The following is a 19,005-nucleotide window of genomic DNA, read 5'->3' on the forward strand; positions in this document are numbered from 1 at the left end:
CTTTACTCATCACGCAGATAGATTGACACACTGCCTATTTATTAATATGTGAAGCTTTATTTTAATCTATGTGAGGGCATGCCAGAACAACTCTTGTTCTATTACAACTATAGTCCCTGAAAAAGCTGCAACATAACTAACTTAAGGCGTCTTTTTCAGGTCATGACTTTTCCTTCGGGACGATATTTCATTAAGCCTTTAAACTGGCAGCAACAAGCAGACCTATAAGATCTAGTTGGCAGTATGCACACATGCAGGCTCATTGGCTGCAGGCAGGTTGACACAGTTTCTCTGCCTCGCTGCCACATACAGCTGCAGCCGGTGCTCGGAGCCCGTAGAGCCAGCAGGTGGTACTCTGCTGCCGGCTGTGTCAGACTGTTGAATGCGAGCAGCCGGCTGGATGAAGAGCTGAAAACTGGAGAGAGGAAAGCTGAGCTCCGACCACCAGGACGGGGTTAGAGAGAGGAAAGAAAGAAAGAAAGAAAGAAGTAGCAGCTGTTTCATCACTGCCGCAAAATGCACACAGACGGGACTGCGGTCACTTCAGTCATCGAGGTCAGCAGCTCTGCCTCCGCCGGGCTTTGACTCTCCGAGCTCCGCAGAGGTGTCCGGCCGGACTCCGGTGACCAGGGCAAGCAGCGCGGTGCTGCAGCAGGCTGTGGTGTGGCGCCTTGCAGTGAACGACCCCCCCTCTGGAGAATAAAGCATCTGGAAGCTCAGAGAAAGAGGAGACAGCGGCACTTTCAGCGCGGAATTCATCTCAGAAACAACACAAGAAGGTTTCACACCGACATGGGGTGAGTGAGGCTGCTTCAGGAGCACAATTAATCAGGCTCAAAGTGAAAATTAAGAGCAAATAGTTTGCTGTTAATGAGCTGAACAAACTCTTCTAACCATTTTTTGTTTGAATTTGGCCCCAGTGCAAATACTTGTTGGGTTAATGGATGCACTGCTTCAACTCTTTCTTTCTTTTTTTTCTTTTTTTTTTTGTAGAAAAGAAGCCTCAGTCTCCTTGTAAGATGTATCCTCACCACAGAGAAAGGTAAGTACATCTTGAACCTGAGCTTGTCCTTGTTATTTCTTTTTTTCCATATGACATTTTCATTTCTTGTACTTGTGACCTTGGGATGCCAAACACCTGCAAATAAAAAACAAACAAACCTTGCTTTCAGAACAAAGGATAGTCAGAAAGTTAGATTAAGGTAACATAAATGAAGCATCACTCCTCTTGTGGGGTTTTTTTGTTTTGTTTTGCTCTGCAGCACATCTGGAGCAATGTTCTGCTTTCCTCTTCAGCTCTGCACTAACACAGATTCATTTCTAGATTTCACACTTGATGAATCTAAGGCAATCATCTTCTGTAATGTTTTTCCTCCCTGTGGCCGTCACATTATTTGATCCATAATTCTTACTAATGCGTTTATAGGATGTTTCTCTTTCAAGTTGTAAGTAAGAAAGGAGGAAGGAGCGATCGTACAATGGAGCATGGCAGGCATTATTAGTGTAATTTCTTTCCAATTATTGTAGAAAATGCACTGTCTGCTTTGTTAAATATGTGTCTAGTCACCAATAGTACCATGTAATCATATTTTTTTATTATTTGGTTAAAAAGGATTTACAATTTGGAGTATTAATCAGTAGTAGGACAGACGTAAACTGCTACAGACAAGCTGAAATCAGATATTGTTGCCTTGTTGTCTTTTTAGGTGGGTTATTTCAAGAGTGAATCGTTTAAAGCAGCCACTTTGTTTCTTTTTAGCATTAGCCAGTATAGAGGATTGGAAGAGTCTTTGCATCAGTTTATAAATCTGTCTTTCTAATGTTTAACAGCTGTGGTATAAAAGATTTAGAAAGATCAGTTGAGAGGGTGACAGGAGAAACCCAGTAAAGCAGATTGTGGATACTGTAGATTGTGGTGGGAATTAGTGGCTCTGTTTATGTGTAGAGACCCCCATTAAGCCCTGCAGGCCACATCCATCTGCTGAGGATGAAGGTCAAGAGACTGAAGATGCTGACCAGTTAACAGAATAATAATTTTCACACACTGGAAAGAGCAAGCGCTGACCGATACACACACACACAAACACACACACTGGCAGCCAATCTGTTCAAACATGTAGTCTTGATTGTGAACCACCAGCGACCCCACCGCAGGAGGTTGCAGGTTTGATTTCTGGTTGGATCGTAGCTCTGGTGGATCCTATTAGAGGCCTGATATTCAGTAGGAGACCACAGACCCTAAACCTCAGGCAAGGTCAAAGACTGACTTCATAACTGAGTGTGGGGACATTTTCCCCGCTGCCCTTCTGGACGGCACGATGAATTGAGTGACGCTTCGTCGTGCATCTTGTTTATCGTTTGGCGTCTCTGTCACTGACCTCATTCTGTGTGATATGGGCTCCACATACATGTATGGGAACAACAAAACACAGTGATACAGTAATAAATAAAAAGCTATGACCTCCAAGCCAAATAACCATCATTGTAAATATAAACAATTTTTAATCTGTAACTATTTTGATAATTAATTAATCATTTAAGAACATAAGCTAGTTCCAGCTTCCCAGTTGTCAAGATTTTATGCTTTTCTTTGCGTCATATGATTATAAAGTGGATATCTTTGGGTTTTCTGTTGTTGGTTGTACAAAACAAGTAATTTGAAGTTATCACCTTGGGCTTCAGGAAATTGTGATCAGCTTTTTTTTTTTTTACTGTTTTCTGACATTTTATTACGATTAATTGAGAAATTAATTGATGATAAAAGCAATTGCTGAAGATCTAATTATAGTCCAAAAAATATGTTGTATTTTTCTGGGAAACCTTGAATTTTCTAGTAAAATACTGTATCTTTACAGTACGTTACGTGATTTTCTCTGATAGTAATATATAGTTTGAATTCAACAGCTGAATTTCTTCTGCGGTTAAAGGGACACGCCACCAATTTAACACATCAAATTCCGTTTACTTGTGGTGAGCGGTAGCACTGTGAACCTGTGAACAGTTGTCTAAATGTCCTCTGTGGCTCTGAGAGGAGCTTTGTAAAGTCTGACCCTGATGATATCATCAGGGTTATTTTGAGGCAGGCTTCAAGTCCAGATGAAACGGCATTTCAAGAGTATCTCATTTCTGCATCATGACGAGTGAAACTGTATAGACAGGCAGGACAAAGCGTTGGGAGGAATTTGATTTGAATGTTGAAAAGTGGGCGTGTCATAATGTATCTTAGCTCTGTGCCGCTAAAAGTTGAAGATTGATTGATGGATGGATGTCATAATATTATTGGTTGAAATTGGTCGGTTCAAGCCTACGTAAGCACCCTCATATTTTGTTTTACAGGAGGAAAACATGATTGGATTTTGTATTTTTTTTGGCATACATTGTAAAATAGTTGCACAATATCACTGGGAATGTGATCTAAAAGGGTTAAAAAGACATTTTTCATTTCATCTCGACTTTAAGACTTCAAATATTTGACAGAAAACCTGAATTATAAACTCCAGCATGGAGTTTGAACGATGAGGGCATTTAACAGACAGGTAGGGTCTAATGAAAGATGCTATTGAGTTGCATCTTGGGAATTGTAGTATCCCACACTTTTGATGCTTGACCCATACTAGGGAGTAAAAGTCAGGATATCTCAGCCTCTGCTGCAATGCACCTTTAAATAGTTAAGATGGCTTTAAGTTGTACTGTGTCCTTGTTTGAGCTTGGAGAATGAATAGTATGTCAGCTCTTCACTAGCATCAGAAGTACTAAGCAGATACTTTATATCTTTATCTTTAATCGTCTGTTCATATACTTTATATATAAACTTTAAATTTAAAATGATCCTAATATGATGGCTGAATTATATCACTAGAAAGCCAGAGCACAAATCTCACTCCCAGCTTCAAACAGACTGCCCTCATCCCAGTGTCGTGTCCCGGTCAGACCTCAGATCAGATCAGTAACAGTGGTTGTAGAAGCTAAGGGAGGATTACTGTGAGATGAGAAGGAGAATTATGGCGCGGGTTATTATCAGACTGGAGTGAGTCGGCCGTTGAAATGCCCTCTGTTCATATCAACATCTTTGTTTTGTAGCCAGTCCTTGAAACACTGTGTATGTGTGTGATTGAAGATTGTATATGAACTCCATATCATGTTGTTTCTTTTTTATATCATGATCTCTTAGAGTGAGAGACACACACTCACAGACCGTTATTGGATTTTTGTGTCACTAATGGGGTCAGATATAAATGTACAATGACTCGCCAAAATAATACAGTTCTATTGGGAACAGCCACAGCAATTTACAATACTGCATAGAAGAAGAAGTGTCCTGGTTTTTTGCCATTTTCATACTTTAACTCAGCACCTCTTTCAGGCGACATTTTGATGAGGCGAGCAGCTAAGATAAGGCTGAAGAACAGCAGCATCTTGTCATAACGCTTCTATTCTTGAGTCTAATCACAGTGACTTTGTGTGTTTGTTGATTCCTGTTGATGATGATGACAATAGTATCTTAATAACTATTTGATAGATTGCCATGAAAAATTGTACAGACATTTTCCTCTAGTGCCACTAAATGCCACATCTAAGTTCACATTTGTGAATTGGAGCAAAATGTCTCGACAACTAGTGAACAGCCATGAAATCTTTTGCAGACAATCATGTCCCCCTCAGGATGAATTGTAATAACTTCATTGATCCTTGAATGTTAATCTAGTATGGCAGCGTATTGCTGTAAAAAATAGAAATAAAAATTTGCTCAGTTTGTCATTATAATGAGAAAAACAGAATCTAATATTATGAAAGTTATGCAGCACATTGCTGCTCTCTATCTGCTGATTTCTTCTCTGGTGTTCAAAAAGCTCATGAAGAAATGATTCATTGTGATATTTTTAATCAAAACTACAACTGGACCTGTAGCGTGTTACGAATAATAACAAACAGGTGGAAACCGCTACGTTTCACTCACTGTTAATGAGAAACTGCTAAAATACACAAACTGCACTGTTTTAACTGCTTTTCACTTTCTGATTGTTTAGGGAAAATCCATGTAACTTACTTGCTGATGCACATGTGTGTTACCATGGTTACGTATATATATACACTGCTTATACAGATCACTTCCTTGACAGTTCATGTCTAGAAGGTGGATTCAATAGTAGTGGTTGGTCTGCTTTGCTTTGGTGTGTTTGTCACAGTAATGGAAACTACTGTTATAATATAATAGTATATTATTATCTTAATATAGAGACACTTTGCATTGGTTTGTATAGGAATTTGTACCAAGAAGAAAACAGGCACTAACAGTTTGACAGCCTGCACTTTAACTTGAGTGACTTTCAGAGTGACATTGACTTTTAGTTTCATATTTTGTCATCTGTACTGTGCTTTACTTTATATCAAAGTGTGGGAATACTCAGCGCTGTCAATGAACAAACTCTGACACCAGCTGAGGAGAAAGAAGGAAGTCTTCTTTTAGCAGCCTTGCTATTCCTACCACATGACAGTGGCTAAACGGTTCCTCAACACTAGTGACTTTGTTGCTTTGATATATTTACCTCGTATCCTGGATACATCTCTGCAAATACTGGCAGGAGCAGAGTGGAGGGTGAGTGACTCGGGAGAAGGTTCAGAGCGTTTTAGTCAACATCATATTCCAGCTAAGTCACAGCTCTGTATGGCTGGTGAATGACGCAGGAAAAAGTGTGGGAGCAAGCCAGAGGATGGTTCCAACATCTGTCCCTGAATGGCAGAGAGAGAGAGAGACAGACGGATGCCCTGTTACGAAAGTAATGAAGGATTTCCTTTTCAAGCAAAAGACGGACACAGTTTAGGCAGGATTGTATAATGATGGATCTGTATGGAAAAAGTTAAGCTACATTCACACAAGGCTGGGTATGAAATGAACTTGGCAGGTTGAATACATGAAATTTAGTTTTTATAGACCATTGTGAGTGGGCCTGCGTGGAAAGTTAGACGCCTTAAAGGCCTTAAAATGATCAAATATTTTCTCAATCTGTTTCTGGTCCCTGGTTTGAAACTCGTTGGAAAAAGTTCATGTCACATACTTTATCAATAATCAATATTTAAATCAAAATCTGATGACAGTTTGTCAATCAAATCTGATCCGACTTAAACTCCTAATAAATAACACACAAGGATGTTTTTTTTTTTCTCTCAAACTTGAACTTTTACAGTTGTTTTCATTTTGAATATTTAATATAAGGCTATAGAGAAATATGCAAGATTTGAAACCAAGTCTTCAGCTGCTTTAAATAAAATCATCTCCTGCAGTTCAGTATCTCACTATCATCTCCCTGCGTTTCTTCCTCCAGGGAGCAGCCGATCTTCAGCGCCCGGGCCCATGTTTTCCAGATCGACCCCACCACCAAGAGGAACTGGATCCCCGCCAGCAAGCATGCAGTCTCCGTGTCCTTCTTTTATGATGCGAACCGCAATGTCTACCGCATCATCAGCGTGGGTGGGACCAAGGTGAGGTGGATGATAAAAACAAAAAAAAAATCATGATGATCATTACAACAGTGACAGTGTACAAAGTTTTGATAATGAAACATTTCATGCTGTGTGATTGGAGTGAAGATGGTGGCCTTGTCATTAAAAGAGGCTATTCAGTATTTGCAGCCACAGCCACAGGCCAAACAAAACAGGACTCACATCAGCATCACATCGATTTTCCTTTTCACCAACCATCCTCCTACCACAAAATCTGTAAGAAATATGCACTTAACAAAGCCATAGTTTGTATCAACAAACCAGCAGCCTGAGCGTGCTTCTGGCTGGCTTGTGGATTTAGATTATGAAGAAGAGGCCACAACAAGCGCTGCGTAGGAGAGGGGAGGTGGGGGGGGTCTATCTGATCTCTTCTTAACACCTCTGGTCTGACCCACATTTCTGCCTCCCAGAAGGCAGTGCGGGGCGGGGTGGCAGTTGTTCGGTCAGCAGCCCAATCCTGCCAGGACTGGTGTCTGGCTTCAGCGTAATCTTCACTGCTGCTGCCGCCACCGTCCAACATGTTATGTCAAACATGTCACCGCAGAAACGCAGACTTCAGGGTTCATGTAATCATTTGTTGGAGGAAAAAAAGCTTCCTCCTAAGCCGCCGCTGCCCTGCAATTCTGGGATTTTAAATCGGCTCCATTATTGTAATACTGGAGATGACGTAAAAAGGTTTACAAATAGGACTGCTGGGAGGGGAGGGGAGAGGTTTCAGCCACTTTCCTGAGAATGAGGTGATGAACCCAGTGGATGTGTATCTTTGCTGCTGCCCGTTCTCTTTGCCAGAATATCTTATAAATGTGCCTCTGCTCTGAATTTACTGCGAACAATAAGTGAGGTGGCAGAGCTGTGGTTTTTGATCATGTTCAACTAAAAAGAGAATAAACATGTCTCAACGGAGAAGCTGCTTGATAAAAGTTGCCAGAAATCCCAGAGGAAAACGAAGGCTTCACAGATGTTTTTCCTGTGTCATATTTCAGCAAACATTGAAGTGCAGTGCAGTTTTCAAATAATCATACAAAATTATTAATAGAAAAATGAATTATTTAAATTCTGATGTGTACTTTCTGTCATTGATTGCTGTGTACCTTTTAAAAGGAGAAATCCATCGTTTGAAAAGGTGAACGTTCTTTAACGATTATCAGTTTAAAAGCTTTATCTACAAAACAGTGGCGTTGTTAGATAACCTTTCATATGTTAAAATGGAAAAATAAGTGTTGTGTAATGCACACTAGGTAGACAGGCGCAAAGGAAAATGAATGAAGAAAAAATGCATGGATGACTAATGAAAGTCCATTACGGAAATGTTGCATCTCTAAATTAAACTTTCTCCTTATATGTTAAAATGGAGAAAAAGTAAAAATCGGTATAGTAGAATCTATAAAACTTTACTTGTACTTGTTTGCACTTTGCATTATTTTATCATCTTTGCACTTTTTTCAGCACAAGAATAAAAAAATAGCATTAAAAATGACACTGTGCAGATGTTGTTATAGGTCTTTAGTGTCTGAAATTAAGTAAAATGTTAATTAAAATGAGGAGTTTAATGAAAAATACTACTAATACTAATTATTCAGTGCAAGTGTTTTGTTTCGTCTGTTTTCATGTGTCTGTTGCTGAAATACAGATACACACCTACAACCTTCAGTTTTGTTCATATGATAAAATCCTGGAGGGACGATCACCTCTGTTGTCTCTGTGTCTGTAGGCGATTATCAACTGCACCGTCACACCCAGCATGACATTTACCAAGACGTCCCAGAAGTTTGGTCAGTGGGCCGACAGCAGGGCCAACACTGTCTACGGTCTGGGCTTTGCTACAGAGCAACAGCTGCACCAGGTAAAATAACCTGAAGTCAAGTGATAAATGCTTCAGGAATTGTGTTTTTATTTAAAAACTTTTCACTCATTGCGCATTTCCAAAGTGCTGCATTGTTTATGTTTCTCTACCTGAAACATTTTTATCATTTGTCCTCTTTTGAAAAGTTTTCAGAGAAGTTTAAGGAGGTGAAAGATGCAGCTCGTCTGGCACGAGAGAAGTCGCAGGATAAAGAACTGGCCAACACAGCCCTAACCATCGCTGCTCCTCAGGTGAGCTCCATCCTGTCAGGGAAAAAAAAAAAAAAAAACTAAAGTAGAGCAAGCCTCTGCAGGTGTCGGGCTCAAAGTGTAATAGTGAAAACTTTGCCATGATCCACTGGCATTTTAGGATTGAGGAGACACAGTGAGCACAGGCCAAGGTTACACGAATGCACCTGTGTTACTCCGCAGCAGTTCAGCTATTAGACACGGCCAATGCGAGTGAATCAAAGGAGGAGAGGAAAGAAAGACGAGAGAAAGATGAGCTGGGTCACTTCTCTCGGAGGGAAGCGAGAGTGAGGGAAAAGTAGGACGATGGTAAAATTATCCCACATGCCACCCAGCAGCGCACCCCATCTGCATTTTCTACTCACTGCTACCCAGAAGCCTCTGGCTCAAACGCTGTAATGATGAAATGTAGTCAGCTCAGGGTTTTTTCGATCAATAGAGAATAATTACCCATCAGTTACATCTGCTTGATCATGACGAACATGCCCATTTCCCTTTAATTCTACGGCTGAACGGATTCCAAGTTGATGTCTCTCACTCCACGTCTTTATCGATCTAATGAACACGTTGGAAAAGCCACAGCTCCAGAAAATTGCCAACTGTGTCAATTAATAGTGCTCAACTCTTGCTAAGTAGCGCTACACTGCACAACTGATCACACAGCTAAGTACTCGTGTGGTTGTGATATTTTGAAAAAGGTCATTATGGATGATGCTCTTTGTGATGACGTGTGTCTTTGTCTGTTTTTTCCTCCTGCTGGATTTCTTCTATAGTTCTCACAGGTGAGTCTTTCATTGTTGTTTTACTTTCTGACTCCTGAAATTCTGAGTTGTTATTTGGCACAAAAATATCTTTATTTTTCTGCCAGTCTGTCTCTGAATTTTGACTGTATTTATACCCGCTGTGATGGGCAGATAGCTCTGAATCTAGAAATTGAGCCTTCAAGTTGGCTAAGCTATTATTTTATCAGACCAAAACAGACACCATAACAATTTAGATATTTATTGAGTCCATCAAGACCTGAAACACCAAAGAGAAAGTGAATATTATTCTTTTTAAAGTAGTTCTGCTGTAAAGTTTTACTTAATTGTGTGTTTTTTAATGTAAACATGGAGCAGTTTTTACGTGGACTCTGTGAATTGGTTATTTCAGGTGTAAAAAGTAGTTTTCATGAAAGAAGCAGCCTCTCTCCTCTCTGAAAATCCATTTTAGCATTGAGATTCTGTCATTCCTAATACTCTGTGCAATATTAGGAAGAGTCCATTTACTGATGTATTTGTTAGGACCTCTCGGACGAACTCCAGTCTCCACCAGTGATGTGTGTGAACGGACCAGAGGATAAGCTTTTCCGCAGCCAAAGCGCAGACATCACCCTGTCTTCTGAGAAGGAGCGCATTAAAAAGATGCTCTCTGAAGGGTAACTGAGTTACACACACACACACACACACTCTTTTTTTCTGAGTCCAATCTCACTTTCTGTTCAAACCTTTAAACACGGTGATAGGAATCCCTTTGTGAAGGGCTTGTTTTGTGTAGGAGGAAAGAATCTCGTCTTAGTTTGGTAATTTTGTTCCTACTTGTTCTTTAAAACTCCTCCATTGTAAACATCCATTCTGCTCTGCTGCAGACAAACTTGACTAATAGAAACAAGAAGAAAAACCTCAGAAGTTATCTCCCACTTTGTTTCTTTGCTCACAAACATGCAAGGTTCATTATTGACCTTGGAAATAGAAGTTTGATATAAAAACATTCTTAGCATAAGGTCCATTTAATGGAACTTATTCTGAGCTTTCAGCCATGTGTCATGGCCTTCATCAGTGGATGGGTTTGCTGAGTTGTCATAGAGATAGTTCATTTGTTATCATACCTAAGTATGGAATTTCAGTCTCATGACAAGTGATAACCATCTCCATGACGACTGAGCAAACTCCATTAACTGATGAAGGCCATGAGGTGTGGCTGAAAGCTCAGAGGGATTTTTTTGGCTTTTGGTACAGAATTCTTTTTAAAGTTAAAAAGAACTTTTGGAAAATATGCGTATTCACCTCCTTGCCAAGAGATAGATGAGAAGATTGATACCTCTCATGTCTGTGCAGTAAACATTAAGCTGGAGCCAGAAGCCAGTTAGCCTAGCTTAGCATAATCACTGGAAGCAAGGGGAAACATAGCCTGGACAAAATCCAAATCAAAAAGTACAAAACTCTAAAGCTTACAAATGTACACGTTATATGTAAATTTGTTTAATCTGATACAAAAATCTAAATATTAAATAGACAGTTTGTGGTCTTACAGCTTTAGAGGTGTTGATCTTTGGAGCTGCTAGTAGGCGGACATTGTGGCCAGAACCATGCTAGCTGTTTCCCACTGTTTCCAGTCGTTATGCTACGCTAAGCTAACAGCTCCTGGCTCCATGTAAGAGTCATTTTCTTTTCATCTAACTCTTGGTGAGAAAGCGAATAAGTGTTTTTTACTTTACTTTAAGTACAGGTCATACTGTCATGTCTCCACTAGCAGGGTCGAAGACAAAGCTTAGACGTCATGTATTACAGTATTTCATCCATTTAATTTAGAAAACAGGAAGTCACATTTGTTGAGACAGAATACATACATCTTTGAAGGAGACTGACATTTTGAGAGATTAGTGGTATTATGCTTAGTAATTATGCAATTTTTTACCAATAGTCAATGTAACAAACAAATGGTATTTAAATTGCAGTTTGGAGAGTATATTATTTTGAACATAGTGATCTTCATGAGGTTATTACAAATGTCAAGTCATCCATCAGATTATACTTGAGCAGGTAATCTGTTACCTTTAAATTTACCTTCCAGGCACAGTCCTCTGAGTATTAACATGGTGTTCATTTCTTGGGTTAATTACAGTTGGACGTCATTCGATTTGTTAAGCTTTCTAGGACATGAAGAGGCCATTATTGAGGTGTTGACTCATAGCATCAAATAAAGCTTGTAAACATCCCTTCATTCAGCCCTTTGAGCCACCCACAATGCTTTTATATCCCGCAGTCCAATTATTACACCAGAAGCTGCTTCTGAATGGTTACCATGGTAAACTGTTGCCATGGGACAACCTCAAGCTTTCTACATGTAGACAGGCAGAAAGAAAGGAGGCCAAAGAATCAAAGATGAAGAGAGAATTTTGTTGATATTTTCTGCCGATTTTAACAAAATTAATTGAATGTGATATAATTTAATTATCTCATATACAGTTTATTGCATATATTTTGTAGAAGTGGCATTTAAGTGCACCCATAACCTGGGAAGAGGTCTGTTTTACTTGTGAATATATACAATGAGTGTATCCTATATTGTGACTGTATATGCAGTCCAATGTAAAATTTAAGCTACCTAGATAATAACACTTTATGCTCACAACATTTTTATTTAGAACCAAGGTCAGCTGAGACAGGGGGAAAAAAATGTTAAAAACAGGAGAGTCTATGATGCCAAATTTACTGGTTTTATTCATGTATTATACCAGTTTTCTAATGCTTACAAATGTCTTGAGTTTAATGATCCAGCATGGTTAAAAAGGCCTTGTCAGTACTCTTAAAGTGGCCTTTGAATGCCACAATCAGCCTCTCAGTGAAGATGACTTTTAAACAGTCATCCCTCTGAGATTAGAGCATGACTGTGGGAACATTTTGGTCTTGTTGTTTGCTCTCTGGGCATTTTAATGAGTGTATATTTGCTTTGTTGTAAGACCTGTGAGATGACCTTCACTCTGGGCAGTAGGTGTGCTGCTGCAGGCTGCAGTAGTGGCTCGGTGCTTGTGTTAACCAGGCTGTGTTTTCATCCAAACTCTAGAGATCATGATCATGTCAATCTCCTCTCTGATCCATCTTTTCAGTCTGCTGCACTCTGAATAAAACAGTTGTGTAAACTGTGTTAGTTAAGTTACACTTAAGGTTGTTGTTATATAACGAGGTAAACGCTGTATAGTATTAGCTACGTATCGTGTATCAATGCTTTCCATATTTATGTGCATGTTTTTCAGGTCTATTTGTGAGATGAACCTGGAGGCTGAGCTCTTCACCCTGCAGGACAGCAACTCCAAGTTGGTGGCAGCTTTGCATGAGGCTAATGCTAACGTGGAGCAGTGGAAGAAACAGCTGGCAGCATATCAGGAGGAGACAGAGAGGCTCAGAGATCAGGTGACACTCTGCTTTATTCAGTCTGACACTCAGGTACAGAAAAGCACAATCAAAGCCAAATATAATTCCAGAGTGAAAATTGATGTACTTATTCACTTTCTGTCATGTTAGCTAACACACCAGTGAAGGTTGTGTGTCTGTATCAAATACAGTGAGATAATTAGCACAGCTTCATGTCAGCCATCACCAAAACAGCTACCAAACAACGACTATAAAGTTACTATGAACATCATATTTCAGTGTTGTGATGCCAAACTACTTAATTAGTACAATCAGATGTGCAATAATTAATATTCCATGTTTAAGAGTGCTGCCCTCATATCTTCCACATACACACCCTCTAAATTTAAAAAGTCATAAAATGCAACTATTTTCACAGAACTAAATGAACTAAACCAGTGTCGTCTTTTTTAGAATGATTCAGTGCTTCGTTTTGTTAAAACAGCAGAATAATGGGGAATGTTGTTTTTAATCAGTTATGTTAATGATATTTTAAATTATTTTTTGGATATGCTTTATATCTAAATGATAAACAAAATGTACTTGGTATGATGCATATTTGTGAATTCAACATTAAGCCAGAATTTTCGTTTTTGGGTGAAGAGGAAACTGAGATTACCCTCAGATTTGGGATTTGTTGGGGTAGTTATAATATATTGTACACTGTAATACTATAGAACCTGTCCTGTAAACACAATGATGGTTGCCTAGGTAACTGAGCATCAGTACAAAACCCAAACTACTACTGCATCAGCAGCTTTGATTGATATTGAACAATTTTGCTTAATAATAGATAGAGTAGAAGACCTGGGTCCTCTGGATTGTCTGGTTTCCTCCAGTGGCCCAAAGACATGCATCTCATGTGAATTACAAACTCTAACTTGCCCGTAGGTGTGTGTCAGATTTGTAATAGACTGATAGACCTGTGCCTCTCATCCAATGCATGCTGGGATATGCTGAAGCCCCCTGCAACCCTGATCAGGATAAGCGGTTTAAAGAATGGATGGATGGATTAGCTGTTACGTGAAAAGCATTTTAGGAAAGTTGACCTCAATACTGTCCATAACATGTAATATAGAGACATATTTGCTAGCACCAGAGGTGACTGTGGAAACAGATCATGGCCCAAAAAAGCTTCATGCATCATGGAGTTATACTGAAAAGTAGTTGTTCTCTCTCATAGCTTCTGAACTCCTTCAGCCTCTTGTGTAGCTCAGTCCTTGTTCATTCTGTAGCAACCTGCGGACAGAAGCTGATGGTTAAGGTCACACCTAATTATCAATGCTGGAGCTGTGAAGCTTTGTAACAGGAGCAGACACACTCAGGTAACTGCTGACGGAAAGCCTTGCTCAAACAAGAACGAAGCGAGGCTGATGTGACGCAGTCTGTCACTCTGTTGCTTTCAGGAACGACCGTGTTGCACGAGAGAGGTCATGCTGGTTTTGATTGGGTCGTTGTTCTCAGACAATTCATTTCCTTCGTTTGAAAGTACTTGTTCAAAAAAAGAAAAAAAGGGGGCAAGTTAGTCAGGCTGGTAACACACTTCATCATTCTTTGACAGGACTTGTGCTGCAGGCATTTTCCCTCAAAAGCTTTAATCAAGGTGTTCTCTGTGCTGGTTGAAATGGTTCACACCCACCACTCTATGTGGTATATTCACATGGCAATGTCACATTTTACCACGAGGGAGTTCAGTCTAAATACACTGAGCCTCGAGAGGGTTTTACACTTGAATTACCTTTCAGGTTCCAGTGGATGCATATGCCCCTGCCCTCCCTACCCCCACTCATCAATAAAAGGTATTTTCAGGTTTGCCGGTAACTGATTCCTTTGGGAACGACCTCGCTTCAGGCTGACAATTACAAACCTCTCTGATTCAACGTTTTAATAGCTTGATCCCATTCTATTATAGCCCTGCTTTACAGTATCGACCACTACGTTTTAATTCTCTCTCATCGGATATTTCAACAGTTTTCACCATTTTGGTTCCCATCAACAAATGAATTCATACAAGTGAGAACTCTATCTCCTTTGGACCGAGCTCGTTCTCTCTATCTCAGGGTGGGGACCAGGTGGCTGAAAATGGTTCACGTCTCTGGGGGGGTGTGAGAGTGAGAGGGGTTTGTAGGACAGCAATATCCTACTTTCAATGCCCCAGTTAGGAAAAAATGAAAAATCACCAGAGGGAGCTGGCATCCACTCATTTCTCTCTCTTTTTTTCCCTTCTTTCTACTGCGCCTCCTAGTCTCAACTATACACGGTTTAAAATAATCCAGCCTGTCTCTTTCAGACACGGGAGCATTTTTAGAGGTGTCCTTCTATTTTTTCTGATTCATGGGGCCCAGATGACACTGCAGTGATAATGTCATTCCTGTTTACCTGATAATGGTATCTCATCTGCCTGTTGACGAATCTTAGCGGTAGATGAAGTTTTTGCATGTTTTAACTTGTAAGTAGAGTAGGGAAAATTGAGTCATGTTGTGCAGATGAAATTGAAAGAGAGGTGAGGCCAAGATTTCTCACCAGGAAATTGAATCCTGGAGGGTGATTAGCTGTTTGGTTGTGTTGAGAGGTCCTGATCTCTACGAAGGGCAGATTAATCTGTTGTTCATGTTCTATGCATACACTAAGATCACCGATATTGTCTTAAAGAAGCTTTGCAGAATTATGGAAATACAATGTTTTAAGCCGTGCTAGTGGTGTGGCTCAAGGAATAGCATTGTTGGTCGGTCCAGACTGAAAAATCTAAACTATTGATGGATTACTGTTTGGTTTTGTACAAACATTCATGTTCCCCAGAGGATGAAGCCTACTGACTTTGGTGATCCCCTGACTTTTCATCTAGCGCCGCCATGAGGTTAATATTTCTACTTTTGAGTTAAATATCTCAACAATTATTGAATAGATTACTTTTAAATTTTGTTCAGACATTCATGTCTGCTTCAGGATGAAGTGTAATAACTGGTGATCCCTCAACATTTCATCTATCATCAAGTCAACATTTTAATTCATCCAATCATGGTTTATGGCCAAATACCCCACAAATCTAATAATAATCCCATCAGCCACAGCTTTGAACAACACTTTGAATTTAGCACTAATTAGCAAATATTTGCAATGCTAACATGCTAAACTAAGACACTAAACATGGTAAACATTATAAACATCCACACATACTGTATATACCATATGGTACAGCCTCACAAAGCAGCTAGCATGGCTGTAGACTCCAAGTCTTAATTACTGATATGTTAATTCATGTTAATTCATGTTTTGCACAAGACTTTTATAATGTGCTATCAACCAGGCTTTAATTTTCACGATATAGAGTGCTGAGGTAGTAGTGGTAGATCATCGAAACTTACCAAAACTTAACAGGACTCTTTAATGTACCATGCCTTATTCATCAGAAGTTTTACTCTATCTTGACATCAGCAGGTTGATTTCTGAGGTTCCAGTTTGACACCACTGTGATGTTGTCAAAAATGTTTGGATGAATAAAACTTATGACAGATGGGGAAATTGAAGCTCACCTTGGTCTGCACCTTTTATGTGGAACAGAAAAAGAAGTTTGAATGGGAAGTGAGAGTTACCAAATTTTTTATGAAGCTGTGTCACATTAAATCTTTCTTTCTCTGTGTGTGTGTGTGTGTGTGTGTGTTTGTGTGTGTGGTAAGGTGGCAGACTTGGAGGCCCACGGAGGCCATGGCCCTAGTGACCTGCTGAAGGATGAGCTGACCCAGTCTCTGGAGGAGCTGGAGGCCCTGTTGAAGGCCAAAGATGAGGTTGGTACTTTAATATTTCATTTTATCATCAGCTTGAGCCAGAAATGGTAAGACGCTGTGAATATCACAAGTGCTGATGAATGATTCAGATATTAGATATCAAGGAGATCATCATACATCAGCAGAACTCTGATGGAGACCTTTCATTCTTTCCAGGAAATTCACATTTTGCAAAGCAAGAAAGCAGAGTACCATGAGATGGAACATGATCGGGACGAGGCCATACACAGACTGCAGGTAGGAGTGAGATTATTACAGAAAACGGACATGCTTTCATACATTTTGGTAACATTTGTTCAGTAATAGTCAAGTAAATCCGTTAACAGTCACATTTTTGTTTGCCTCCCCTTCACTGCAGGAGATGGAGATGCGTAACTCGGATTTAGAGCGGCGCATCCAGAACACAGAGCAAAACTTGAGTAACTCTCTGGAGGACCGAGATCGCACGGACAACGAGATCCAAAGGGCCGTCGAAATACTGGACATCAAGATCTTTGACCTTAATGACCTCCGCCAGAGCCTGGTTAAACTCATCGACAAGTAAAAAGGAAAAACGGAGAAATGCAACCCACGAGAGAGATGGAACAGACTGACAGGGTTGAAGTTGCCATGGCGGACGCAGTGGGGAGTAAACACAACAAGATGGAGCTGGTCCCTGTCCTCTTCAAGCACAAGAACCATCTCAGCTGCAGGAAGGTTACTCCATGTCTGTGCCGCAGCAGTGGCTGTGCCGTACTCAACAACATACTGTAGATGTTGGCCTAAGCAGCGGCTATTGCTTGTCCAATCTAATGTAACGCTTCGTGTTGCTTTCAAGGGTTAACATTCAATGCAATAAGCCAACTTTAAGGTAAGTGCTTAACAGTGCTAGATGTTTAATATTGAGACTTGGTGCTTGTAGTTTTTCATAAGTATGACTTTTGTATTAAAAAAAACACAGTGGAAATACAGTGTCAATATGAATGATAAGAGGCCTTGTTTTTTCAACTGACAGGTGATATTTACAACAAAATGAATCCATGCAAAAAGGGAAAGGAACCATATACTGAGTGAAAAGTGAATTAAAAAGGGACAAAATTACTTAGAATATTTGCCTATTTAATAGCCTGCATACAAGACAATAGTTAATTACTATTAATTCACATTGTAATGTGTGTTTGTAGCCGCTCATTCATAATGTAGCAGCTATAATATCAAACAAATACTGAACATAGTAAGTTGAGTACACTTGTACAAAGTGAAAGACAGAGTGGTTGAGGCCGGCGCTTTTCCACAGGAATAAGTAAGAACATTATGCAAGGTCAGTAAAATAGTCAAAAAAGGCATGGACACACGACTTGAACTTAAGATAGTAGATCTGAATATTGACACCAAAGATCAAATGTGAGAGTCATTGATAAGGTCTTTCAACAGCTATTATCACTTCCTTATTTAATCTCATAAGGAATCTTTAGCACTAAGATAACTCACAATAACTTAAATAATAAGTACGTTAACAGACAAGACATATTAAATAATTACATTTAGAATAAATAAGTGTTTTCCAAATGATATAACTCAATAATGCTATAATGTTATTATGTATTAAGAAGTTTAAGTCATCACTTAGTCTTACAGATAAGTTTAACTGATATTCGGACTGGTTCGGTCTGAATAATTGTCCTGTGTATCATCTCTTAACAAACCACTGACTTAGTAACTTACTTATGATAGCTTCACATCTTAATAAACGTCTTGCTCTGATCGACGTGACGCGCACCAAGGAAATTTAAGATACTTTATGCCTTCTGTCATTTTTCTGCACGTTACCTTTAGCTGTGGACAGTATGCCATAGGCCTTGAGAGTGTGAGTGTACTGTATGAGTAATGAATTTATTTTAAAAAACAACAGAATGTCTACTTCACTGAGTCTTTTTATCACACATACTGAATTTAACATAGTCTATGTGCTGTTTGTATTGTTTTTTTCAAGCCTTACTGTTCTACTTTAACGATTGGTTGTGAATAGTCATGTCGGCTCTATTTCTCAAACATGTTGAGCTGTTGTCATGACAGTTTGGAAATAAACGCAAAGAATACAGTCACTGATTGTAATGTACTTTTTTGTGTACATGATCTTCAATTTCTGCCATAATAGTAACCCAAATGATTTCAGGAAGTCAATGAAATTGATTTGTATTTACTTGTAACTTCAAGGGACACTGAACAGAAAGATTACAGTGTTAGAAACCACCATGAACACCTCATGTCCATTTAAAAGGTTGTAATGTGGTGCAATGTAAGTCCAGTTCATGGGTTTGTTTTGTTTGTCACTTATTTGGTCATGTTCAACAGGTGCTGTCATGGAGAATGACATTTGTACCATAAGGTTAGAGAAGCAGGCTTGTGACCAAAGGTTGACGGTTCAATCCCCGGATCAGCAGGATAAATCTTGGGGGGGGGAAGTTTAAGAGCTT

General features: G+C 39.5%; 1 protein-coding gene and 1 long non-coding RNA gene across 6 annotated transcripts; one reads left to right on the forward strand and one right to left on the reverse strand.

The window, feature by feature from the left end:
• Positions 1-48: 48 nt before the first annotated feature.
• On the forward strand, positions 49-18,633 carry LOC137194002 (homer protein homolog 3-like). 2 transcript variants are annotated; one of them, XM_067605510.1, is made up of 10 exons: positions 49-797; positions 994-1,042; positions 6,324-6,480; positions 8,213-8,344; positions 8,491-8,595; positions 9,876-10,009; positions 12,608-12,764; positions 16,442-16,549; positions 16,706-16,786; positions 16,908-18,633. In XM_067605510.1, exons 2-10 carry the CDS (start codon positions 1,020-1,022, stop codon positions 17,091-17,093), a joined length of 1,083 nt encoding a protein of 360 aa, XP_067461611.1. In that variant the 5' UTR covers positions 49-797; positions 994-1,019; the 3' UTR covers positions 17,094-18,633. The 2 variants fall into 2 exon arrangements, with proteins under 2 accessions (XP_067461611.1, XP_067461610.1); XM_067605509.1 differs by having other exon boundaries at positions 794-1,042.
• LOC137194011 (uncharacterized) lies at positions 620-10,949 on the reverse strand. Of its 4 annotated transcripts, none has more exons than XR_010930908.1 (5): positions 10,883-10,949; positions 6,296-6,449; positions 5,547-5,730; positions 1,032-1,138; positions 620-708 (listed from the first exon to the last, which is right to left on the reverse strand). It is a non-coding gene; the product is annotated as an uncharacterized lncRNA (long non-coding RNA). The 4 variants fall into 4 exon arrangements; XR_010930906.1 differs by having other exon boundaries at positions 630-715; XR_010930909.1 differs by lacking the exon at positions 1,032-1,138 and having other exon boundaries at positions 628-715.
• Positions 18,634-19,005: the final 372 nt, after the last annotated feature.

Source organism: Thunnus thynnus, chromosome 12 (genome assembly GCF_963924715.1).
Source record: "Thunnus thynnus chromosome 12, fThuThy2.1, whole genome shotgun sequence".
NCBI lineage: Eukaryota > Metazoa > Chordata > Actinopteri > Scombriformes > Scombridae > Thunnus > Thunnus thynnus.